This window comes from Nicotiana tabacum, chromosome 24 (assembly GCF_000715075.1).
Source record: "Nicotiana tabacum cultivar K326 chromosome 24, ASM71507v2, whole genome shotgun sequence".
In the NCBI taxonomy this organism is placed as follows: Eukaryota; Viridiplantae; Streptophyta; class Magnoliopsida; order Solanales; family Solanaceae; genus Nicotiana; species Nicotiana tabacum.
The window spans coordinates 8,121,021-8,148,613 of NC_134103.1; the positions used below are offsets into that span (position 1 = coordinate 8,121,021).

General features: G+C 36.4%; 2 protein-coding genes across 5 annotated transcripts; both read left to right on the forward strand.

Moving 5' to 3' along the window:
- The first annotated feature begins 6,150 nt into the window (after positions 1 to 6,150).
- On the forward strand, positions 6,151 to 14,774 carry LOC107773538 (putative late blight resistance protein homolog R1B-12). Of its 4 annotated transcripts, none has more exons than XR_012706863.1 (4): positions 6,151 to 6,264; positions 11,310 to 13,637; positions 13,895 to 14,056; positions 14,246 to 14,774. XR_012706863.1 is itself a non-coding variant. In XM_075248446.1 (3 exons), exon 2 carries the CDS (start codon positions 11,356 to 11,358, stop codon positions 13,630 to 13,632), a length of 2,277 nt encoding a protein of 758 aa, XP_075104547.1. In that variant the 5' UTR covers positions 6,151 to 6,264; positions 11,310 to 11,355; the 3' UTR covers positions 13,633 to 13,637; positions 14,246 to 14,774. The 4 variants fall into 4 exon arrangements, 1 of the variants encoding a protein (XP_075104547.1); XR_012706865.1 differs by having other exon boundaries at positions 13,895 to 13,997; XR_012706864.1 differs by lacking the exon at positions 6,151 to 6,264 and adding an exon at positions 10,502 to 11,157.
- Positions 14,775 to 20,742: 5,968 nt separating this feature from the next.
- Positions 20,743 to 27,456, forward strand: LOC107794972 (late blight resistance protein R1-A-like). The gene is made up of 3 exons (XM_016617531.2): positions 20,743 to 20,943; positions 23,645 to 25,867; positions 26,997 to 27,456. The coding sequence occupies exon 2, from the start codon at positions 23,688 to 23,690 to the stop codon at positions 25,425 to 25,427; it is 1,740 nt and encodes a 579-aa protein (XP_016473017.1). The 5' UTR covers positions 20,743 to 20,943; positions 23,645 to 23,687; the 3' UTR covers positions 25,428 to 25,867; positions 26,997 to 27,456.
- The last annotated feature ends 137 nt before the right edge of the window (positions 27,457 to 27,593 follow it).

Genomic DNA, 27,593 nt, shown 5'->3' on the forward strand with positions numbered 1-27,593 from the left:
TGAATTATTTTGGCAGGTTAAATTATTTGAGCACTTAAGGTGCAAACTGTGATATATTATGATATTGATATGCATGTGGTGGTATAAGGTCTGGGTATTAAAACGCATGCGGTGAGATAAGGGTGGTTTGATACGCGTGGCTAGTAGGGGAAACTACTAGAAGTCATGCGGTGTGATAAGGATGGCTAAAACGCGGGATGTTATTTCTAAAAAAATATTTTCTTAAAAATAAATTGTTAAGGCTCCCGTGGTAAGATAAGGAAATGAGATATTGTGAATTTACTTATGATTTGGAACTACGAGGCGGTACCTCGGGAGTGCCCTTGTTGATGTTGATTTATGGCCGTAGTTGCCTTTGATTTGTTTGTGATTGTTTTTTCCTAAAGTTGAAAAAAAAATTTGTTTTGTTCCACGAGATATTATTTGCCATTATTTGTGTAATTAAATGGTGACCTACTACTTGATTCATTTCCATTGTCATTTTATTTTATTATATTGTGAAACATTTTACCATGCCATCTATTATTATTTTCCAGTAGGGCCTGACCTAACCTCGTCCCTACTCTACCGAGGTTAGGCTTGGCACTTACTGGGTACCGTTGTGGTGTACTCATACTATGCTTCTGTACATCTTTTTGTGCAGATCCAGGTACACCTTATCAGACCAGGCATTAGTAAACTAGCTGTACGAGGAGACTTCGAGGTATATCTGCCAGCGACCGCAGACTCCGGAGTCCCCTTCTATCTTACTATGTTGTCTTCCTTATTTGTTTTAGACTCTGATATATAGAGACATAGAGAATAAATTCTTAGAAGCTTGTGACTTATTTCTACCAAGTTTTGGGAGTTGAAATTATTTAAAGTTTTAGATTTCTATTTTTATTCCACATGATATGCTTACCTAGTCTTAGAGACTAGGTGCCATCACGACATCCTACGGAGGGAATTTGGGATCGTGACAGGTACGAACTCAATTACTCTTTAATCATGTTATAAATCGAAATAACATTTGAAGGTAAACGATCAAGGATGGATGTGATTATTAGGTCTGAAAGCACGCGTTGCACACTTTTTCCCTCGAACCGGTTTTGTCCCAAAATGGGTTTTTCGGCAAGGTTTTTAATGAGGCAACAGTAATACGTGCTAACTTAGATTCAAATACCGGTTTCAAACTGGAGTCAATGATCGTTCACTTCATATCAACAGTATCCAAGACCTCACGAGTTCGACCTCGAATACTGGGGGCCATTACCCTCAAATTAAGGATTTTAGCAAGGAAAAAAGAAAACTTTGTATGCTAAAAGCTAAGGCTTGGTGGTTAGGATTCATTGTAAGGGTCAAACAGTCGTATGAACCGTGCTCACATAGTCCACTCTCGCCATAATACAAGTTTTTATGCACTTTCAATCATGTACTTTTCACACTGAGAAATGAAAAAAGTCTCGCTATGCTATTATGCATTTTTTGCTTCTTCGATTCTGGATCCTAGAGCCCATGGGTTACCCCTACTCGGGAAATATCGAGCCCAAGGGCTACCCCTACTTAGGGACTATCGAGCCCAAGGGCTACCCCTACTCGGGGACTATTTCCCGAAGCAAATTCGGACGACCCGCACTACCGAATCCCGGAGGCACCGAACCTATTAGGAAGTGCCCGAATACAAAAGGCTATGACCACCTTAAAAATGGCTCGGAGGAGTCCGAAGCCTGTAATCAAAAAGTAAGGCTTTTACAAAAAAATTCAAAACCTACAAAAGGGTTACCCTCGGCAAAAACATCATTTGCAAACACTTAAGCATCTTGGGAACCTACGGTCTCATCGAGGGTCAAAAGTGACGAGCAAACAAAGTTGCATCAAAGTCGGGCTTCGTTCGAACTTTCAAAAAACGAATGCCCCGGAACTACATCTGATTCTACACTAAGGCACCAGAAACAATACACGAATAAAAGATGTTGGAAAAATAAAGTCACGATATTGCTAGAAACGGAAAATTTCATATATATATATATATATATATATATATATATATATATATATATATATATATATATATATATCAAAATATATTTACAAAGGCCCAATAAAACAGCCTCAAAATAAATAAAATAAAAGAAAAACAATATACATACGGAAGAACAAAAAATTTAAAAAGTACTAAGGCATTTACGCCTGGTCTTCACCGAGGCCCGACATGTTGCCAGAGCCCTCGGAGCCTTCGACACCCTCAAACTTGTAGAGATCCTTTGCCTCGGCCTCGAGCTTCTTAGCTTCTTCGATCTCGCCCGATAAGTCGAAACCTCGGGCGTAAATCTCTTCGAGGGTCTTTCTTCGAGACAACTGCTTCATGTATTCAGTCTTTGTCTTTATGCGGGTCTTGGCTGGATCCACACCGGCCTTGTACTGGGCCACCATTTCCTCGGAATCATCAGAGATTGTGTCCAATTTGGACCTCAATGCCGCATATTCTCTTCCGAGGGCATCCCGTTCTGCGATGGCCGAGCTTAGTTGTGCCCTGAGATTATCGTTCAGCTGAGACCGCTTATAAGCTTTGTCCTTCACCACCCAGAGTTGGTTCTCGACCGATGTCATCTGCGCCTTCGCAGTTTCCTTCTCCGAAGCCAACATGTCCATCCTGCCCTTCCTCTCTTCGGTCATGGCCTTGACCTCATCTATCTCGGTCCGGAGCTGGTCGACCATGTCAATCTTCTGTTGGACCTGCGAAGTTGTGTAGTTAGTCGCCATAACTAGCTCCTTATTTTTAGCTTCAAAGACCTTTAACCTTTTCAACCAGGTCGGCATGTTCCCACTTCAGGGTCGAGGCCTCCTTCTGAGCTTTTTCCAGCTCGGCCAGGAGAATGGGGAGGTCTTTAGGGGTCTCGTCCTATTGCTCACTGAGAAGCCTGTACATGTCCTTCTTTTGGACATGCTCTTTAAGCTCGAACTGGAGCTAGCTGATTTCCAAGTGGTACTGAAGGAAGCTTTCATGGTGAAGCACTGAGGCCTGTAAAACAACGAAAGTAGTAATTGACATCAAAACTTAAGTGGGATTCATAAACGGGTACAAAAGTGTTGACGCCTTACCCGTTCAGCGCCTGTTGTGCCTCGTTGAAAAGACTTGATGTGCCTCACCTCGTTCATATTTGCCTGGTCCTCCTTGGTCACCAGGCATCAGAGGTACCTGGTTGCGCCCACCGGAGCAAATAGGACCCGAGCATCCTCCGGGACTGTAAGAAAGACCTTTCTTTTTCTCTCGGGGTCCACGCTCAGCGCGAGAAATTGCTTCACCAGTTTTGGGCTTGAACTCGGCCCCCCATCTCCCGAGGGCATGCCCTTCTTCGAGATCTCCAGGTGACCCAGCCCGGAAAAATCCTCTAATGTGGACATGTCCATGCTGTCGAAAAAGGAGTTAAGAGGATCGTCTGAGCCCTGCACCCCCTCACTTGACTTTTCTTTGCCCGCTTGGGCCTCTTCAAGCATGGACTCAGTATATGAGGGCGTCTCTATGATGTCAATGACATCGGTCGCTTCTTTCGGAACGGGAGCGGCTTCTTGGGAGGTCACAACCTCCATCTCCCCCTCAGGTTCCCGAGCCTGAAGGGGATTGACCTCGTGGTCCCCTTTCTCGAGCGTCGTCTGCTCCTCAGTGTGGGTTGATCCATGGGCGACGAAGATGTCGTCTTCTTCAGGCTCTTCCCTGAGCCGGTAAAGATAGCCAAGGTCCGGTGCCCTGGACTTGGTATTCTTCTTGGGCTTCCGGGTCCGGGTGGCCGCCCTCTTCTTCCTCTCCCCCTCGGGGTCAGGGGATCCTGAGGACTTTCTCTTTTTCTTCTTCTCCTCCTTCGCGGCATCTCCGGTTGTCCCGAGATGGGGGATCGACAGGCAAAGGTGGATCCTCGTCCTCATCAAGAGACCTAAGTTTAGTGGTCTTAGGCAGACATGTAAGAAACAAGGTAAAGTTAGCACTATATAAGTTAAGAGCGTAATGGTAACTATTTCAGAGAAGAACCTTACCATGAGGACGGGCCTCCCATTTGCCCTTCGAAAGTTTGCATCGCTCAGAATAAGGCATCTGCTTACAAATCCCCTCGATCCACTCCTTGAATCGGGGGATTGCAACTGGAACTTGGGCAACAGCTGCACGACCACAAACACAAGCGATGAGAAAAAGAAATAAAAATGAAGAAATACCCAAGAAAGACAATACTTACGGGATGCATTCCACTCCTCAAATAATGGTAGAAACTCGGGGGGAATCAGGTCTTCGATTTTTACTCGAACAAACCTCACATGCCAACCTCGGTCCCGGTCTTCGTCAATGCTCGAGAAAGAAACCTTGCTTGCTCGGCGGGCGAGCTTGATTAGTACCCCTCGAAAGATTCGGGGAATGTACAGGCGGAGTTGGTGGTCGAGGGTGAATCAGGGAGACTCGATGTTGTTTACCCTCCCACTTACAATCCACTCGGACTACGGGTAGGGTTTCTTCGGTGACAGAGCATATGTATCTCGATGCTCCCTCACCTCAGTTTTGTTGGCTAGAGGCCTTCTTGACCTTGAAGTCATCACCGATAGAGCAGCCCCCGGGTATGAAGCTTTTCATGAAGGTCTTTGGAGCCACCTTGACATCTACGGTCGGGTGGGAAGATGAAGGGGCGGTCTGCTGAGGCACTAACTTGAAAGTTTTAGCCATCGTGATCTGGGGAAATATGAAGATTTAAAGGGAGGTATGAAGATTCGAAGGAAATATAAAGATTTAAAGAAAGAGTATGAAGGTTTGAAGGTGGGATACAGATATGGATTGGAAATCCAAGAACAAATATGAATGTTTGAAGATCAGAGATAAAGATATGAAGGCTCAAGAAGCAGGGTATGAGATTTGAAAAGTTAAAAGCAGTTAGAAAATTCGAAGGTAAAAGCTAGGATCAGAAAGTGGAAGAAATGCAAAGGCCGAAGCTTTTATAGGGAAAAACCAGTCGATGCGCGACGTTTCACATTCGAACGTTGCCGGCCGGTGACTGACATGTGTCAGAAGTCAGAACGACGCGATTGACGTGGCGTTTTAGCTTATCCGTCACCTCAGTTGTAACATACGAAGGAAGGAACCGGGTTCATCTATCGTTTCCCATCGTTTCGACAAACCTACTTTGGAAAACGAGAGGACTATCTATAAACGGGTGAAATCGGGGATAACGCACACCCCAATTTCTCGGTGAATCAAATAAAGTAAGAGCATTAATATATGAGATCGAAATCGAAGTTGAGAATTCTTTGTATCCAGGCCAGTGAAGAATGAACGGAGTGCTCATCATCGGACCTGATAAAACGACGCACCCCGAACTCGGGACGAGTTCTGAGACTTCAGAAAGCACAATGAACGGTTATAGGCGACCAAAAGAGGGTCGTGATATCTGCAACCAACTGGATATCACGGCGCAGATCTCACTCGATGACGGTTACAAATCAGTAATTAACAAGATAGGAAGATTTTTACCTTTTTTAGACTTGTACTAGGTATGAAACTCTCATACTATATAAAGGGAAAGTTTTTCTTTGATAACACACATTGTAACATGTATACCAAGGCAATACAAATTCAAAAGTTCTTACTTTATTGTTTTGTTCTTCATTCACGGTTGGCATCGAACAAGGGTCCGATCAAGGGCAAATTACTGTTCCACCTAAGTTCTAGTTGGGTCGTAACATTACAATTGGTTTGATTATTCATTTTGTCTATTACTCGTTTATCCAATATTCTTAATTATTTGTGTTGAATCAATCCATATATCTTTAAAAGTGCGTATAAATTCAATTGTTATCAATTTTAAGGGTAAACACACGTAAACAATCCTTGCATAATTAACAAGTAAACCCACGTAACTGTTAGCTTATATAGCTCTTGGTAAGTTAACTGAGGCAAATGGCAAACATTGTTCTAGAAAGCAATAATTCTTTAAAATAATAATGTGGACCAGATTTAAGTATTGAGCTGTATATTTCAGTGAAGTCTCATATTCGGATTCCATATTAAAGTAATAGTACTAGTGATGAATAACATAAATTTTAAAAATTATTTACTAATATATTAGTGGATATTAATATCTGGTACAACTAGTTATATAATATAATCCTTTATTCATGCTTCAAGATGGAACTCCCCTAGACAAATTATTTAGTATTCATCTTCTTTTCTTTTCTTCCTCTTCTTCATCTTCTCTAGACAAAACCATAAAGTTAAAGAACCTTGGCGCTAACTACTCTCATTAATCGGTGAGATTCCTTTTTAGCTTTTCCATTCTATTTCTCTTTTAATTACTGTCAAACATTCAACTTTTTATGGTTTTTATTACAATATAGTCTATACTGTGATCATAATTTTCTTTTTCTTTACAAAAATCATCGACCAGAGTAGAAGGCTCTCTTGAAATACTTTATATATTTCAGCTAATGAGTCCTTAAAATTATTGGTATATGTTGCTATATTTGAAAAGTTTCTCCGAACTAGTTTTTTTTATTTATTTCTCAACTAGAACTGCGTAATCCCATACAAATCAATTTCAATTGAAGAGGACCATCGAATTTTTAGCTAGATCTAGCAAAGTTACTTTTTGATTTTCCCCAGAATATAAAGAGAAGAGAAAGATAGTAAAAGTAGCCAAATGCCCCCCCCCCCCCCCCCCCCCGAAAAAAAAATTGCTTGACAAATAGTTTGAAGTTTTAATTACATCAACATACTTTTAAAAAATTGCTTTCTCAATGCATCGGAAAAGTATATTCAGGCAAGGACGATTTAGAATTTATACTTGATGAGTTTGATCTTTAAAATGTTGTCATTGAAGTTTGAACATATTGCACTTTGAAATTATAAGTTTAGAATTTAATATTTTTTAAAATTTTGAATACTTTTTACATAAATATATACTCTGTCGAAAATATTGAATCCACTTCAGTATTCAGTGAGAAGAACGCTTGGTGAATTGAAGTAGTAATTGCTAATATGTAATAGTTTCTCAACTCGTGTATATTTTCACAAGTTTATATTTATTTATTATTTTTTTGGGCTTCAACAAAAGTTTATATATGTTCTTTGATTATCTCATTCACCTGTATTTCATTTCTTTTAAAACTTTGCTTTCCTCTCAAAGCTAAGTCCTTTTTGGCTTCATGTCCATTGCTAAATATACTTCGGTTTTGCTCAGTAACTAACTTCGACGTGGAAGAACACGAAGAGAAGATACAGATGATTTTTCAGTGACAAATGTTAATAATTTTACATAAAAATATTTGTCTAAACAACATTTTATATTCCCTTAAATATCTAACTTTTTTTTCAAAATTTCTAACTTAATTAACATTTCACCAAAAGGTTTATTTGAAAACAAAAATATAAATGATTTATTTTTGTTTTTATGAAGTATCAAATATTTGAACAGATATTATGATCTTTAAAGTTTGCCCCTCAAGCCTTATTGGATAACTTGTAAAATATACAATAGGCCAAATCTAGAAAACTTGTGCAAAATCGCGTAAACCCGCAATCCGCCCCGCACCACATCAGTCTTTTAAAAAATAATTTCAATTCGCCCCCCCACCAGGACAGTCCTGCACCGCATAGCTTTAAACCCGCACCACCCCGCATAGCCTTAAACTCGCCTCGCACCCGTCTCGCACCATCAGAGGCGGATCCAGAATTTTTAAATCGTGGGTGCTCAACCGTTTTTAACTGGACTTTTTGCTTTTAAGATTGGGTGCTCAATGTCACGACCCAAAACCACGTGACTGGCACCTGGCACACTACCCGACCCGAGCGAACCAAACCATGTGATGCACCCAAATCATATGCATGAAAATCAATTTAACTGCGAAAGCTTCTTGAAAATCATATACATTTTCAAGTTAAATGACAAAATATTTTCCAATTCAAAAGCACACATGACGTCTTTCATGATAATAACAATGAGACTAAGTAAAAAAAATATATACTTTCATGTATGTCGTGTATAACCCCGTTATTACAACATTTCACAACTATCTATGGAGCCTCTATACCAAGAATAGAACCAACGGTTGGAGTAATTCCAACAAAATAAAATAAGAAAGAACATGATAACTACCATGAGATAAAAATGGTGCTTCATAATCCCTCGAAAAGAGAGTCATCCTAGCCTGACCACATACCACGTATCATACATCATCTTGAAATATGTAAAGTAAGTAGGGCCCTGGAGGGGGGGCCCTAAGGGCTAAGTACACCACAACGGTACTCAATAAGTGTCATAGACTCTCTCTAACTTAAATTTTCGGGACAAACTTTATAAAAACAATGCACCAATATTTGATATAAAACGATAAGAAATTCTATCATTTTATGACCTTTGTTATTTTAAATAATAACCAAGTGAAATATTACCCACAATATAAACTTTTAAAATATTTACATCAATCCAAGATTTTGGATAAAATCATATAAAATTATTCCATTTGCTTTAAGTCATCGAAATCATTTTCGGCTCCTTATGCCTAAACATAAGAAAATCATCATTACATTTCACTGGGAGTACTATACCATCACCGACATAAGAAAGTCAACTAAGTTATGTACCTAGCGGCAAGTATCATATACACTACTTGCTCAGGTTGTCTCATCGTAGTGTCATACGAATCGACTCAATCATACTAATAATAGCACAAAATAGTACCCTCTAGAGGGAGAGCACTCTGTCGTAGTCTATACCACAAAGTGGCCATCTACACCTACACCGGTACGTGTAGTTTCATGACAACGAACATGATATATCCGAAGTCAATCTCGATGAACACAAGTAACTCCCAGAATATTTGATAATTCAAAAATAGATTCATAGCATATTAGTCTCAAAGGATCTATTTTTATCAAATCATAACATTTATAGAAAATCTAAATCATTTGAACAAAATTTAAATAAATAACCTTTTACATGCTAAAGCTTTTAGCAATTTAACATCAATCTTTAAAAGATACCACAAGTGTTATTCTGCTCATAAATTTTCAAAAGAAATACTTTTCATGAAAACTTATCTTTAGCACTCAAATATGTATACTCTTGTCAATACGTAAGTTTTGATAAAAACTTATAATATTTACCTTGAGTGTCATTTTTCCAACAAGATTTAAAATAAAATTTTATAAAACAACATGACAATACATATGCAATATAATATTTTTATACATGGAGACATCCGTACTTGTTTGTTCCCACAAGCATGAAAGCACATTTGCAAACAACTTAAGTATTAACTCGAAACATGATTTTAGAGAAAGTCTCTCAAGAAGAGTAAGTTTTAATCAACTTACCTCGCTTTCACTTTATTAACATTCACAAGCTTTCAATCCTCCTCCATCATTCCAATGTTGATTAAAATGCTCAACATCATCAAGAAGTCGATATCTACAATTAGATATCCTAATTACATCAAAATATGACCTAAGATATTGATCAACATCCATATATGACTCATAAGTTGGCTACAAGCCTCCAACAACTCAAATCGCCAAATAGTTTTACATGCTAGACCATTCAACTTCATTCTTATGTTTTAATATCCATTCGAAGTCATTAATGATACTACATCCATTGTCCATTGCCACCAAGTTACTATTCATCGTCTTCCATAATCAACACTTGCAAAATATACAATTCGGGTGATTACTTAGTTTATCACTTCTATCTTTTGCTAACAAATAATTCCATAGGTTCATTGTATTCATAAATTTCATCGCCAATATTACCATTCATCTTCTCTCTTATTTTCTCAAAAGTACTATTCATGCCATGAACTAGAGTTTTATAATCCAATATTTCAACCATTAAAACTTGTAACAAATTATTCAAATACTTCTAACTACTCATAATAAACGAGTTTGAAGCATTGAAATTACTTGTAGTAGCTCAATCTTGAAAAAATCACAACTTTGGTGATTTTAGTGTTCTTGAGGATTTGATGATGAAATCTAAAATTTGGATGCAAGAATGATGTTATAACTTATGTACATTGAGTAAGAATCAGCCCAAAACAATATTAACAACTTTCCTTGGTTGATTGGACTTGATTTGAGCTTAAAATTGCCCCTTCACCTCAAGAACCCTAACCCCCAATACTCAAAATACTCTCTCCCCCGACTTGGTATTTATAGTCCCAGATTTTTGGGTTTCGCACGCGGCCTTGGATGCTATGGCAGCACTTCACTGCCAGCCAATCTTTCGGACGCGGCCCCGGATGCTTTGCATCCGCCGACTCCTCTGCCAGCCTTTAGTAATTTAGTCATAACGTCTTGTAGGGGTTTCTACATGATGAACGACTTGAAGCGTTAGAAACTAGACTCGAAGATCTTTCATTTGATAGTTTGTCCATCACATAACTACTTATATATATGTAGATATGCTCGTCCAAAGTTTAGTCTTGTGCGTACTCATTTGGAACTTTAGTCTATCATGAAATTTCCAACTTGGCTTAGACTTAGGGCTCTCCTTAGACCCCACATCACTTATAATATACCTCGTACACTTATTATCATATCCAAATTAATATACATCATATTAATGGTTCTCGTCTGCACACGAAATAATATAATTAGTACACATCAACTTTATTAAATGCGCTCAAGTATTTCGAAATTTTTCGGGGTGCTACACTCAATCAATATTCTTGTATATAATTACTAGTTTCCAATATAGATCCGCCATTACGCACCGCCCTGCATAGCCTTAAACCTACCCCGCCTTACACCTGCAATGTCCCATTTGCCATCCCTAGTCACAGAGTGCTGGCGGTTGAACTTCACGGTGAAACTTACCTTAGGGAAATTCCACATCAAAATGGAAGTGAAAAGTTAGGGGCCATATTAACTTTCTTAGCTCATAACGCAATTCATAATGTAGCCCCTCTTGTAATTGCTTGCCAGCGCACTCTTGTTGCTGATGTCTGTATATACTTACTTCTAAGTATTAACAATAAATAAAACAGCTAGGGGTATATTAATTCAAGTTCAGGCTTCAATTGTTGAGATGCCTTTTTGGTTAAAGCCCAACGAGATAAAATCGTGAGCGCAAAAAGCCTTGAGGTGACCTACAATGATCAGGCCAAAGCGGGACAAATCCTTGACAGTTTTGTCCGTGACAGAGGGTAGGGGTCTTCTCATTCATCTTTCAATGTATGTGTGTGCGCGCGCATTAAAATGAAATGTATTTCTTTGAATTGCTAAATGATAGTTGATTGACCTATTCTTGTTTTCATTTCTTTTATGGAGGCTGACAGCGTTATTAATGTCACTGCAGCTTGAGTTTACTTCCAACAATCTTAAAAGAGAGCAAGATAATTGACATGGAGAATGTCGAGAAAACAGCTGCTCATGCAAAGCCTTCCACTGAAGGTAGTTTTCTGTCAAATAATGAGGATTTTGTGGGCTTTGAGGAAGATGTAAATCAGATCATTCAGAAATTGACTGGATTCGGAGGACCAAAACAACGGGACATTATCTCGATTGTTGGAATGCCCGGTCTAGGTAAAACGACTTTGGCTAAAAAGATGTACGACAATCCTCTTATTATTCATCACTTTAATGTTAGAGCATTTTGTACTGTTTCACAAAAGTATGACGAGAGGAAGCTATTGGTTGAGATTCTTAAACAAGTAACAGGTGATAAGCGTGACATCAACGAGGATGTGGACGTGGCTGATGCGGTGAAGAAAGCTCTATTTGGTTGGAGATACCTCATTGTATTAGATGATATATGGAACTATAATGCATGGGAAGATTTGCAATTATGTTTCCCCAGTGAGGAAAAAGGAAGTAGAATTATGATAACAACTCGAGATGAAAAGGTGGCTAAGGAGATTAAGCAGCACAGTGATCCTTATTTACTTCGATTCCTAACAAAGGAGGAGAGTTGGGAATTATTGCAGAAGAAAGTATTTCAATGTGAGAGCTGTCCCCCGGAGCTATGCGAAGCAGGAGAAGAAGTTGCCAAAAACTGTAAGGGACTACCTCTAGTGATTGTCTTGACTGCTCCAATTATTGCGCAAAAGGAAAGGCAAGCCTCTGTGTGGCTTGAGTTTGCAAAGGTTTTGAGTTCCCATGGTTTAGAAGAGCTGAGTACGAAAGCAATACAGTCAAGTTATGACGATTTAAGGGTTCATCTAAAGCATTGCCTTCTTTACATGGGATATTTTCCAGAGGACTTCAAAATTGAAGTGTCTGATTTGTTGAAGTTGTGGATAGCCGAAGAGTTAGTGCAAAACATCGACACAAAGAACCTAGAGAAAGCATCTAAAGATTGTTTGAATGATCTTGTCAATAGAAGCCTTCTAATAGTTTCTAAAAGGAGATCTAATGGTGACATAAAATACTGCATGGTTCATGATCTAGTGCGTGCGTTTTGTTCAAGTAAACTTGAAGAAGAAAAGTTTAAGCAGCAGATCGCGCAATATAATTTATCCCAAACTCCATCTTCGCAGGATCCTCACTTATGCATGTATATCCATGACGTGCTTGTTGAACAAATGGAGCAAAATGGATATTTACTGGACAAGATTCCAATGGTCGACACTGAAGAAAGGGAGTCTATTGAGTTCATCGCTCATCCACAATTCTACGCATCAAACCGTGTAGATCTTTTCCCTGTAATTATTAGCTTAAGACTTATTAGGGTGCTGCATTTGTTGGATGTCAACTTGGAAAATGATCGAGATTTTCAAGTTTCTCCAGCTTCCACTCTGGGATTACTATTTCACTTGAGGTACCTAGCAATTTTTGTCAAAAAGTTTGATTTCAATTGGATTTCACACTTGAGTGATCTACAAACTTTACGGGTCCATTCACATCAGCGCATAAAGACATCACCTGATATTTGGAAAATGACGAAGCTAAGGCATGTCGATATTAGTGAATTTTCCTTTATCTGGGAACACAACGAGCACGAAGAATCTTCACAAACTGTGTTAGAGAACTTAAAATCTTTTGGCAAGTGTCGTGTATCTGTGGCTGATATGAATCGGAAATTCTGGTGGAGGTTTCCGAATCTTGAAGAACTTAAGCTCTCCATTGTTAATCTTCATGATATGCCTAATCATTCTTTGTTTTCTACAGCGGAAACTCATAACCAGCTTCAATCTCTTGATATAAGTTTTCCGATTGGTTTCTCCAAATCAATTGGATGGTTTAAATCAGTCTTCCCTTTGAATCTTAAGGTTTTATCTCTTGCTGGCATTTCATTGACAGAAGCAATAGTTTCAAGTATTATAGCACTGGAAAATCTTGAGACACTCAAATTATTTTTTATACACTTTACATGTGATCCGTTATGGGACGTCACAAGTAAAGTGTTTAAAGCACTGAAATACTTGAAATTAGAGCAAGTGGATATGATTCAATGGCATTCCTCAGACACATCCTTTCCCGTTCTTGAAAAACTTGTTATAAAAGATTGTGGACGGCTTGAGAAGATTCCTTCTAGCTTTGCAGAAATTCTATCACTAAAATCGATTAAAGTGATCAACTGCAGCGACTCAGTTGAGAATTCAGCTTGGGACATTAAAAAAGAAGCAGAAGATACCGAAGGAAGTGACAGAATCCAAGTTCATATCCCGAAGAAAAACTAAAGATGGTAAGTGATTTCATTATTATGAAAAACACAAGAAGAAACTATTTCTTTACTGTGCTATCAATTTCATCTGGTATGAATAACAAGGTGAGAGTATGTTTAACTTATCGTCTTGCAGGCTAAATTACTCATCCTTTTTAATTCATAGCATGTTTAAACAAAATATTGGAATATATAGAAAATTCATGAAGTGGCAAATTATATAGATTAACGTTTATGTTTTGTGGTTGGGCTTTATATTTTTATTTTCACACTACCAGGAATAGATGGAAGGGGAGCTTTCGCGTAACGGGTAAAGTTCTGCCATGTGATCAGAAGGTTACGGGGTCGAGCCGTGGAAATAGCCTCTTGCATAAACGCAGGGTAAGGCTGCGTACAATAGACTCATGTGGTCCGGTTCTTTCCCGGACCCCGCGCATAACGTGAGTTTATGCACCAGACTACTAGGAACAAATGAGGCATAATTTTGCATCATGTGAATTGTGATACATAGAGCATTGCTTCCCCCCCCCCCCCCAAATTTATCTTTTGATATAGCTTTGTCCAATTTCCTTCACTTTCCTTATTATTCTTCAAAAATACTACTTATAAGTCCCTTCATTTTTTTGTAGGGTCCACCTGGAGCTGCTAATGATCTGATCAGAGGCGATATTTATGATAAAAATAGCACGGGCTAGCCAATTTTCGGACTGGTCGTTCAAAAATAGTCGGCATTTACAAAGTCATTGAAAAATAGCCACTATTTTGCTGGAACACGGAAGGTTCCAACATAATATACCGGAGATCGGTGCACCTGTGTATGAACTTCCAGCATATTATGCTGGACCGATATATTATATTGGAGCTCCAATATATTATGCTGGAAGTTCAGTATACTTATGTTGGAACTCCAGTATAATATGATGGAGTTCCAGTATACTTATGTTGGAATTTCAGTAAATTATGCTGGAGTATTTTTCGGATTTTGAACAGTGTTTTCGTTCAAATTTATTTTTACATGAAAAGTGGTTAATTTTTAATTACTTTTGAAAATGTGTCTATTTTTGAATGACCACTTATAAATATGACTATTTTTGAATTTCTCTCGATATTTATGTTCTTCTACATGATTACAGAGACAAAAAGAGTTGTTCTATTTGATTTCAATGTCTTTTTAGTTCTGTAGTTAAATAACTGTTTGAAATGTTTGTCTCAAATCCTTACTCAAAAAAATTCAGATGTTTATAGGTATGATCGCTAGAAATTATACTTTTTATACGATATGAATACCTTATATTCATTTATAGTAAAAACTCATCTACTGCCATGAGATATACCTGTCTCAATACTCATGGCATAGAGAGAAAAGATAACGTGAACCGACTTTGATAAAATCAGGAATGAAAATAGGTATATATTGATTCTATTCTCTGCGTTCTAGAAGGTTGTAGAACTCCTTAATATTAAATAGTTTACAACAACCAAGTAAAAAAAATGAAAAAAAAGAAAAGAAAATGGCCGGCTGGCTTTAAACAAACAAATGACGGCCAAGCTGGAATAAATTATTGGGCCCAGGAGTTCTGAGGCCCAGACTCACGTAACTGAAGCCCAACAGAGGTATTAAACTCCTAACCAAAAGAGAAGGGGCAAAGATCACTTTTAGCACACGGCCAAACTATTCAAATTCGATAGCCACAACAGTGTATAAAATTTATTTATTTTTTGTATATAATATATAAAAATTCATTTATTTTTTGCTCTTTGTGTTCCCATATCCAATGTTGTTATTTTTCCATTCTCCTTCCATGCCTTTGCTACAGAGGCGCGGACCCACGAGTTGAAGATCGCGGGTGCACTTTTGTATTCAACCAAAATCTGCTTTGTATATAGGGTATCCACTGTCCACACACACACACACACACACACACACACACACACACACACACACACACATATATATATATATATATATATATATATATATATATATATATATATATATATATATATATATATATGAAGTTTTTGCTGAAATTTTCGGTTGGTGACCCTTCTCTGTATAGTATAGGTCCGCCTCTACTTTGCTATTATTGTTGTCTTTAATTTGGCTTGTAGAGCCCTTTCTTGTGCGCGTAAAACATTCAACATTTTGCGAAGAAAATGTTTGACATGTCCTTAGCAATTCTCTAAGGGTGGGATTGCACCCTATCTCTCTCGAAAATGAAAACCCAATAATCTTACTTTTTTTTACTACGCTGAGAAGTCTCAAGTTAACTTTAAAATAAAGAATTGTCGTAGATTCTTGGTGGCTTGGGTAAGGGGAGGAAATGGTATTGCTAGAAAGAGAATTATCAGTATTAAAAAAAGATTGCAGACCTTAGAAGTAATGCTAATAATTTTGATTGGAATAAATTTAGGTTGTTAAAAAAGGAATTAAGCCAAGTTTATAAAGAAGAAAGATTTTCTGGAAACAAAATACTTCATATTTGCTTGTTGGAGATAAAAATACTTCCTATTTTCACATGGCAACCTTACAAAGAAGAAGAAGAAATATAATTAGTGGTTTTCAAACATCTGATGGGAGGTGGGTGAGTGATCAAACTGATATATATATATATATATATATATATATATATATATATATATATATATATATATATAGTTCAAGAAGTTGAGGCGTATTATGATAGACTATTCTCTACATCTAACCCGAAGAACTTCGAAAGTATTCTGAACCATGTCAATGTAACAATTAGTGACTCTATAAATCGAGAACTCATTAAATATGTTAGTGAAGAGGAAATAAAGAATGCGGTGTTCTCTATGCATCCTCTTAAAGCGCCAGGCATGGATGGAATGACTCCTTTATTTTTTCAAAGATATTGGAATATTATATCAAAGGATATTTATGAAGCTATTAATAGTTTTTTCACTACAGAATACCTAATTCCTTCGTGGAACCATATTTTAATCACTCTCGTGTCTAAAGTTAAAAGCCCTACTTTGGTATTGCAATTTAGACCCATAAGTTTGTGTTCTACTCTTTATAAAATCAAAAATTCTTGCTACGAGAATGGAATGTTATTTAACTAAGGTTATATCTCCGACTCAAGCAACTTTCGTTGGCCATAGACAAATAACCGATAATGTTATCTTATCCCATGAATTTATGCATCTTCTAAAAAATAAACAAAGAGGTAGGGAGAAATTTATGGCGATGAAATTGGATATGTCAAAAGCTTATGATAGAGTTGAATGGATTTATATTCAAAAAATGCTTTTACGAATGAGTTTTCATGCAAGATTTGTAGAATGGATTATGCAATGTATTTCTACCCCTACCTATAGTTTTAATATTAATGAGGAGATAGTTGAATTAGTTAAGCCGACTAGAGGAATACGACAAGGAGATCCGCTATCACCTTATCTATTTTTAATACGTGCGAAAGGTTTCTCTACTTGGTTGAAGATATCTAAAACTCAAAATGAAATTCAAGGATTAAAGTTGGATAGACATGAGCCGAGCTTAACTCATTTATTATTCGCAGATGACTCTTTTATATTTTGTTAGCTAACGCTCATAATGTAGTTCATATAGCTGATATTATAAGGAAGTATGAACAAAGTTCTGGGCAAGTGATTAATTTAGATAAATCTGCTATTTATTTTAGTAGAAATGTAACGGAGGAGGAGAAAGTGGAGATATTTTCCTTACTTGGACAACAAAGAAATGAAATAAGTATGTATTTAGGATTACCAGCTATCGTGGGACGATCAAAGAAAAAGATGCTGGAGTTTATTAAGGATAGAGTCAAGACGAAAATAAAATGATGGAAGGATAAATTTTTAAGTACATCAGGAAAAGAAGTACTGCTTAAATATGTACTTGTAGGAATTCCTACATATGCCTTGTCTTGATTCCTACTCCCTGATGGTCTGTGTAAGGAGATTACATCTTTTTTTTTCTAACTTTTGGTGGGGATAAAAAGAAGATGCATTTTGAGAAATGGGAAAGATTATGTGATTCTAAATTAAGAGGTGGATTAGGATTCAGGGATTTAAAAGCTTTCGATATGGCTTTGTTAGCTAAACAAGCTTGGCGTATATTTTCGTACCCGGATTCGTTGTTAGCAATAGTACTTAAAAACAAATACTTTCCCAACTCAGCTTTCTTTGACGCTTCTATATCATCTACTGGATCATGGATATGGAGAAGTATGTTGTGGGTAAGAGATCTATTAGTTAATGGATTAAGGTGGAGGATTTGTGATGGAAAAAATATAAATATTTGGACTGATCCTTGGATTCCAAGAAATAATGATTTTACTCCAAAAAGTATTCAAATGCAAAACAATTTAGATCTTAAGGTTGCAGATTTAATTGACGAAGATACGCATACCTGAAAACTTCATGAGATAAGTATAACTTTTGAACCTGGAAATGTAGATGCAATTTTATCTATTCGAATATCCATTAGGTCTTAATAATAGATTAATATGGCATCATTCAAAATCTGGGAACTATGAAGTCAAGTCAGGTTACTATTTAACAAAGGATTTGGCGGGTAAGACTATTAGGAATTCGGAAGCCGAGTTGTCATTCTTTTCCTTATAGCTTCTGGGATTCTTTTGTGGAATTTAGAAACTAAAAATAAACTTAAATATTTTCTAAGGAAATGTGTGATTAACTCTTTGCCCATTAATAGTACCTTAGCTAAAAGATTGTAGAACATGGATATCATGTGTAGGATTTATGATTTTGAAAGTGAAGATATTGAACATATGCTATTTAGATGTCCTCGGTCTTGCTTGTATGGAAATAAATTTCTATTTATTGGCCTGATATTGAAAACATAACTGGCTTTTCTGTTTGGTGGTACAACTTGTTCTTAACTGCTAAGCATTTTCCTAAATCTATAGAATTATTACATTTGAGTGTTAATATTATGTGGAAAATTTGGAATGGTAGGAATGCTTGGTGCTTTAATCAGGAAATGTTAGAGCCAACTGATATTGTTTCTAAAGCTTTTTTTGAGTATGAAGAATATAAAGATCTATTAACTAGTTGCCTCGATGTCCGATCTTCAATTGGAAATGAGCATGTGTCTAAACTAACAAAATTTTCAATATGGAACTTTATTATTTACATATGCATGATTACGGTATGATGATAGACATGCGAGTATTGGTATTGCGGTTTTGAATAGCCTTGAAAAATTACTTCATGCCCATGAATCCCCGATTCAATATGTTGGAAAAATCATGACCGTTGAAGCGATTGCTATAAGAAAGGCACTTGAATGTGCTATTACTCATGGATGAAAAAAAATGTGATGATTTAATCTGATGCTAAGAATGTTGTTAATATGATCCAAAAATAAGTGGCTACTTCATGGGAGATAGAAATGTTGTGTAATGACATTTGGAAGCTATCAGGCATGTTTGATAACATGAAGTTTCTATATATTCCAAGGAGGTTGAACAAAGTAGCTCATAGTTTAGCTAGATTTTCTCTTTCTTTGTTGAAGGATATCTTCTGAGAGAAGTTTTTTCCAAGTTGGGTTGTCCAGAATCCGAAGAGTACATTTGCACTTTGTTATTCGTTGATGCAGTAATATGAAGTCCTTGTTTTGAGGGGAAAAAAGTTTATCTAAATACTCCTTGACGGTGATATACTCATTCATTCTTTTCATTTCAAATTACTTCACAAAATTTAGCAATTTCATATTTGATTCTTTCATTTCCTTTGCGGTAGGTGTTCTTCTAAGAAATTAAGGCCACGTTTGGCCGTAAAAGAATTTTCACTTTTTTCAAATGAATCAGTGTTTGGTCATGAAAATTTCAAATTCCTCTTGAAATTCCTACGAAGTCAGTTTTGGGATAATATCTTCCGCATCAAGTATGTTTCTGTAATGATTCTCTATAAGATTTTCATGTTCAAGATCCTGGTATTTGATGAATTTATGTATTTATGATTTATGCACTAAAGTTTAAGTCTATATATGAAGTATCATCGATCGTCTGGATTATTTGCAAGGGAAACCATGTAAAAATCTCTTGGAACTACATAAGGAAATACGAGTAAGTACGAAACACAAAGAAGGAATATTTGAAAGTGTCCTTGAATAGACCAAAATTAAGAAAGTAATCTTATACAACTATACAAGTAGAGTTGGTAGTATGAGACACATGCTAAAATTTCTCCAAATATTGGTTCTTTTAACAAATTAAATTTGTTTCAAAATATTTGATAATTTAAATGAACATAACGTATTTACTTTGCATTATGGTATGCTGTCAACATCACAATCATGAGGTGCGGCCGTTTCTCGGACCCTACATGAACACGAGATGCCTTGTACATTGGGCGTATTTGCTTTTTCTTTTTTAAAAATTCATCTTCACTTCTCTAATTAGTGGAATGTTAACTAAGCATAACATTTAAAAGAGATAAAAAATAATTTAAAAAAATACTCTTGCATTCAGCTTAATAGGTACTTATCTTTTCAACATTCCTCCCAGTACATGGAGTAGTAAGTAAAAGATGACAATCATATTTGGATTGACAGAGCAATAATTGTTATTTTTATTTTAAATGTGAAGCAGATTTCGTGAAAATGACACAAGACAGCCACTTTAAAGCATATTTTTTAAAAATATATCCACAGTCTACATTGTATTTAAAAATTAGTCAATTCGCTCAAATTTTACGATACGATGTCCTGAAATTTAAACATCAAAGTTCAAATTCAGGACATCGCATCCTAAAGTTCGAAAATTATGTCCAGAAATTCGAATCTTATATACTGTATTTTAAATTAGCGGTTCAGAAATTCAGGTCATTTAATTCTGAATTTCAAATTAGCAGTTCAGAAATTTAGGACATTTAATCCTGAAATTCAAATTAGTAGTTCAGAAATTCAGGATATTTAATCCTGAATTTCAAATTAGCAGTTCAAAAATTTAGTACATTAAGTTATGAATTCCAAATTAGCAGCTAAAAAATTTAGGATATAAATATTCAAGATACTTAGTACTGATGTTTGAGATGAATTGACTAATCTTTAAATATATTATAAATCACGCACATATATTAAACAGCATGCTGAAAATGGCTACTGGTGCACTTGCCCACAGATTTCACTATTGAGATTCCAATTCAAGCAAGATTAGTATAAGTTGACTTATCACAATTTTCTTCAATTTGGAAAGTTCACGATATATTTGCTTTGCTATTATATACTTCCTCTTCATTTCTCTTGCCCGAAATCATAAAGCTAAAGAACCTTTGGAGCAATTTATCTCTCTGTAGCCACTCTCAACACTAAAAGGTTAGATTTCTCTTATAAGTTTTAATTTTCTTTTTCCTTTTGCAATTTCATATTTGATCATTTGTCAAAGATTCATATTTTTATGTCTTGTTTTACATTATATAGTCTATGCTAGATGATATTGAAAGATATTAATCAGGCCTTAAATAATGATAAATTAGGCAAAAAAGGAAAATTATCAAAAAGCCCAGGAATAATGAACAAAGAGTACGTAGAGTAGCTTGATTTCAAAAATTACTTCTGGATCTTTCCCCAAGAAACAAAAGATAATAGAGTAGCTAGATTTCATAGTTGAGGATCCAAATTCTTAATAATAACCAAATTCTTAATATATTCAAATAGTTTATAACCAAATTCTGGTAAATAATTAGTTGATTAGATCTATCCAAGTTACATATGGATCTTTTCCCAAGAACCCCTCCCTAAAGAAAGAATGACACATTTCTATAATTGAAAATAATTTAATTTTAAACTTTTCATTTTATTTATTTTACCTTTAATGAGAAGCTTTTATAACCACACAAATGTTATGACTCTACAAAACTTTTAAGACGACAAGTTTCAAAAAACTTCATCTTTTCTCTTAAACTCTGTACCGAGTCATACTACATCGTCTAAATTGAAACAGAGGGAGTAAGATATAGGGATGACGTGATTTGGCATCTTCACTATTCAAAGAAAGAAATTGGAATTTGGTTGACTCGCCCTTAAAAATGGTTGTAAGCATTTAAATTTTATCGGATTTAAATCCATAAAATAATTTGGACCATATTAAATACAAGACATTAATCAAAACAAATAGTGTGGCTAGTAAATGGGGTTAATTATTTAAATCCAAAATATAAGTGTTGGGTTAGTCCATTTAGTTGGACTACAAATTAAATGATAAGTCCACTTTATTGGCCCAAGGTCCAAATGGCTATTAACCCCATCTTAAAGTCCAGGCTCATGCCACAGATTAAGTGATGTAGCAATTCAAGTCAAAAGAATGAGCCAATAAAATCAAGACACGTGTCAAATGATATGGTGATCCAAGATAAATAAATGAGCCAATGAAATGATACCATGTGTCAAGAGAGGGTGGCATTACCAAGTCAAATCAACAACTTGTGCAAAGTGTTTGGATGGTATTTGTCAGTTCAAATGGACCAATCAAATCGCAGAGTCACACCACTCCCTACAACTATAAATAGAGGTCTTCATAAAGATAGAAGACACCAGTGATAACAAGAAGCAAGCAGAGAGCTCGTGGATCAAACTACAAGTTCAAGCACTCAAGCTACAAGTTCAAGTTCAAGTTCAAGTTCAAGTTTAAGATCAAGAACGAAGGCAAATCAAATACCAAGGCGTTCGAGATCAAATTACTTGTTTGTGACCAAATCCAAATCCAAGTTTAAGAAGGAGATTCAAGACCAAGCTTTACAAGCCCTTGAATCAAAATCAAACTCAAGTTCATCAAGATAGTTTACATTCTTGAAGAATCAGAGGAATACCATAGAGATTGTAACACTCAATATTTATTGAAATCAAATACTACATTTGTTACGCAATTTTCCAGTCTTGATTATTTATTTTCTCGACGGAAAAATTTGTTGTTTCAAATTTCTAGCACGCCCAGTGGGACCAAATCTGCCCTTCATCTCTTCTCTCACGGTGAAAAGAATGTGGTGTCTTCTTTGCTGGTACTTCAAGCCTCGTCTACGGTGATCTTGTAAATCTACACCCCGACAAGCCTTGAAGTAGGGGGCATTTATAGATATTAAAATTTTATCGGATCAAATTCATATGAAATTTGGGCAAAATCCTAAATTTAAGTGTAGAGTCCATCGAGGGTTTCTTGGAGGCTACTCTATCTAAAACCTTAACTTGGAGGCTACTATACCTGAAACCTTAGCTTGGCGGGTAATCTATCCAAAACCCTAGCTACACCTATAAAAATGGATCACATATTCCCTTTGAAAGTATCTCGAAATTCCATAAAAATACATGGAATATTCACAAAGATATCAAAGACATCAAATATTGTCTTTCTCAAAATCGCCGAAGTGATCAACGGATGTTCAAATACATCCTGGGGAAGTTCCCATTATCCTACATTCGAGAAATACTCAGGTTAAGCCCTCGAATTACGGGAACGATCTAGAGAGAAGAATCAAGGGAACAAACAGAATTGTACCCGCATCATTTTATCAATAAAATTATGTTTTTTCATATTTATATTGCGGTTGCAATTTATTTTGTATCACAAATAATTTGTTGCAAACAATGGTGGATGAGCAGAAGCTTCGACAACAATGAAGAAGAAAGATAATTAGCTTAAATTAGGGCTACTTTTATAGTTGGATTGTCTAATCTATTATACCACGCCCTTTTAATTCGTGTATCCCACATATACATGATCATCGATCAAAGGTGTTTATTACAGGGCATTCCCTCAACTAAAGGTATAACATTCGACTTGATGCACTAGTCATACTGTAGTGCAATATCAACTAGTAGTAATACTTGATAGGCTCTAGTGTACTTTTATAGAGAAAAAAATCACTATTTCAAATAAATCGAAATAGTGAATTGTTTAGGAGATTTTCTTACTCCTAAATTAGGGGTTTCTTACAATTATTAATGTTCCGCAAAATGATTTATTATTTCACTTGTTTATATGTACATATATATATTCATGTTTCCATCCTTTTATATGTAGATTTTACTTCCAACAATCATAAAAGAGGCCAAAGCTAACTGATATGGAGGACATTGATATTTGTGAAAGAACTCCTGCTCTTACTTCTGCAGAGCCTTCCACCCGACGTAGTTATGCATCAGCTGATGAAGAGCTAGTGGGTTTCGACGATGATGCGAGAAATGTAATTCAAAAATTGATTGGAGGGCCAACAGAGCTGGACATTATCTCGATCGTTGGAATGGGCGGGATAGGTAAAACAACTTTGGCTAGAATGTTATACAATAATCATTCTACTCACTTTGATGTTCAAGTGTGGTGCACCGTTTCAGAAACATATAATGTGAGAGAGCTGTTGCTTGAGATGCTAAAACAAATTATGGGTGATACGCATGTTACTATAAATGATTATAGCATAGTTGACGTGTTGAGTAAGATTCTAAGAACAAAGAAATATCTCATCGTGTTGGATGATATATGGGAAGTCAAGGTATGGGAGGAATTGCGATTATCTTTCCCTGATGGAGGAAATGGAAGTAGAATAATGCTAACAACTCGATCTGCTGAAGTGGCTATGGAGCTTAAGCACCATAGTGATCCATATTTTCTTTCATGTCTTAGTGATAAACAGAGTTGGGAATTATTGCAGAAGAAAGTATTTCAAGGGGAAAGCTGTCCTCCGGAGCTACAGAGTGTAGGAGCAGAAATTGCCACACTCACTAAGGGATTGCCTCTGGCTGTTACCGTGATTGCTGGAATTCTTTCGCAAATGGAAAGGCAAGCTTCTTTGTGGCTTGAGGTTGCACATAAGTTATGTCCCAGTTCTTTAGAACAGCAGTTGATGGGGGTGATGCAATTAAGTTACGACCATTTAGAGGATCATTTAAAACCTTGCCTTCTGTACATGGGATTGTTTCCTAAACGTTATGAAATTCCAGTATCGGATTTGCTAAAGTGGTGGATAGCTGAGGAGTTTGTGCAGAACATTGACACGTTGAAGCTAGAAGAAACATCAAGGAGTTGCTTGTATGATCTTGTTAGCAGAAGCCTAGTAATGGTTTCTAAAAGAAGAACTAATGGTGAAATAAAATATTGCACAGTTCATGATCAAGTGCGTGAGTTTTGCATGGAAAAAATTACAAAAGAGAAGTTTATGCAGCCCTTAGTGCCTTATAATCCACGTCAAACTTCGGATTCAGATGAACAAAGGTTATGCATGTATATACATGGCACTATGAAAAGTAATATCTCCAAGGAAATGGAGTCTTTTGGACAACGTCAAAGGCCACTGGAGTTCATTGCTCATCCGAAATTCAGTATATCTGAAAGTAAGAGGCGGCTTTTCCCTTTACTCAACAACTTAAGACTTATCCGGGTGTTGCATTTATTGGATATCTACTTGCAAGATTCTTGGGCTGCTGCATTTCAATCACTAACTCACTTGAGGTTCCTTGCAATTTTTGTCAAAGCATTTAATATCAACTGGGTATCGCACCTACTCCAACTACAAACCTTGCGGGTTCGTTCATCTTATATAATGATATCACCTGCTATTTGGAAAATGGCAAAGTTGAGGCATGTGGATATAAACGAATTCTCCATAACATGGGAAGAATCTTCAGAAATTGTGTTACACAACTTGAAGACTCTTGGCATGTGCTATATGTCCGTGTCTGACATGAATCCGAAGTTCTGGGGGAAGTTTCCAAATCTTGAAGAACTCAGTGTCCATATTGATGAATTTGGCAATGTTCCTCATTTATTCTCTGTTTCCCATGCCAGTGTCAATCGGGAAATCAGATAGATACTTTGTCTTCCCCTCAAGTCTTAAGGTATTGTCCCTTAGTGACATTTTCCTAACGGACGAAATAGTTTCAGGAATTGCAGAACTGCCAGATCTTGTGACTCTTAAACTATCCGAGATATACTTTACTGGGGAAAAGCAATGGGACCTCAGTGATCACGAGTTCGAGACACTCAAAGTTTTGAAATTGCATCATGTGTTTATGACTAAGTGGATTTGCTCAGAGGAATCATTTCCCCTGCTTGAAAAACTAGTTATAAAGAGTTGTTCCAAGCTTGAAGAAATCCCGTCTAGCTTAGTGGATATTCAAACACTGCAATTGATTAAAGTGATCGACTGTAGCGACTCAGTTGGAAATTCAGCTGTGGAGATTAAAATAGAAGTAGAAGAATGCACAGGATGTGACAGCCTTCAAGTTCTTATCTTAAAGACCAAAAACGGTAAGTGATTTCATAATTATGAAACCCGTGCAATAAGACAGGTATACTTTTGGATGCTTTTGATCATATCGAAAACAATTTTTAGTAACTTCTGTAATGATCTGAAGTTCAGGTCTCCATCACTTAATATTCGTAGCATTCTTAACCAGCGTTTGGAATGCGTAGAAGTTTCATGAATCTCATCTATCCTTTACAAAAATGCCTTGACCAAGTAGCAATTGATAATTTTGGAGATTACCCTTTATGCTTTTTTCTTTTTTTCTTTTTTTAATTATAAATATTCCTAGATTAATTAATTACATAACCTTCCATTATGCCAATTCTTCTATATATTGCACTGACATACTATACTCCTCAAGAAAGAACTAAGCTAACATCATTCTTTTATTTTTTTTTGGTAATAAATGTGAAATATTACCATTAACAACCGACTTTTGTACAACTCATGAGCGCCTATGTTTGCAACCTCCATCACAAGGTGCTACATCCAGGCCTCCAATCAACTAACAAGAAAATAGTTAACTAACTCTTCACGCTACCCTAGTACATGCTCCTATTTTAATCAAGCTAATAGATTCAGTAAAAAACAGAAACAATAACTAGCTAATTACATAACTTCTTGAACAGACTTTGACACTTTTGTGCTTTCTTTGATGTTTGTATACTCTCTAGTCTAATTTTGACTTCTTTCTGTATCTGTACATTTGCAAACTGTGTACTCACATTGGTGCCTCTAAAAATCCTCCAATTCCTTTCTTGCCATTGCCATGTATGGTATATCATTGCTCCCCATATGGCTCTGGAGCCTCTCTTTTGTGAGCAACTTGTTCTGATTGGCTAACCAAACAATGAACCTGTGCGTTGGTTGCATCGCTTTGGTCCATATTAAGTCAGCCTCCTTTAATCTCTCTAACCCTGTTAGCATTGCATTGTAGCTATTAGCCACTGAGTACTCCCCATTAGTTCTTTTATATACTCCACTTTTTTTGGCATTTTTGAGTTTTCTGTACTAGCTTTCAACCTTTTTTCACCAATTTCTTATTTATAGTTATGGCTGTTGCTATGTCCTATATTTGACTGACATTCTGTGGCCTTTTCTTTTCTAACCACTTCATCTTTGTTTATATAGCATCCACCTAGATGCGACTTCAGAGCTGCACGGTACTCCAGAATATCTGTTGGACTCAGTGACCTTTTGATCAGAGGAGACATCAGTAGAAGCTAAACCATTGCAAAAGTCCTATTTCCCTGATGAGACGACGAAAGGTTCCACTTTGTGGATGGGTTGATTTGCATATCAGATTTGCGATTGAATTATTAATGCCTGGATATTGATTTCGATGTATTTATAGTTTTTGTTATTTGCAACTGCTAGGTCTGAAGAGGGTAGTATGTACGCAGACCTTACCCCTACTTTGTGGAGGTAGATATGTTGTTTCTAATAGACCCTCGGCTCATGAAAGCTCTGATATGTATTGTCACAAATTCTTCTACTGTTGTCTGTGGATGGGTTCATTTGTCTCTTTAGCGTGCCTGTTGTAAATGCATCTCTTCTTCTTATAAAAAAAATAGATTTCTTCTTTTTTTCATGGTTTTACAACATGGATGCCTTTAGCGTTTGATTTTATTTAGTGGTGGATTTTTATTTTTAGTGGGTCTAGTTGGGCATATGGGATGAATTTTTTATGTTTTGTTTGGGTTTAAGTATTTTATTTGGTCCAAAAAT

What these genes read in the sequence shown, in the direction of transcription:
- LOC107794972 (XM_016617531.2), top strand. Translation starts at nt 23,688, where the DNA reads ATGGAGGACATTGATATTTGTGAAAGAACTCCTGCTCTTACTTCTGCA.
- LOC107773538 (XM_075248446.1), top strand. Translation starts at nt 11,356, where the DNA reads ATGGAGAATGTCGAGAAAACAGCTGCTCATGCAAAGCCTTCCACTGAA.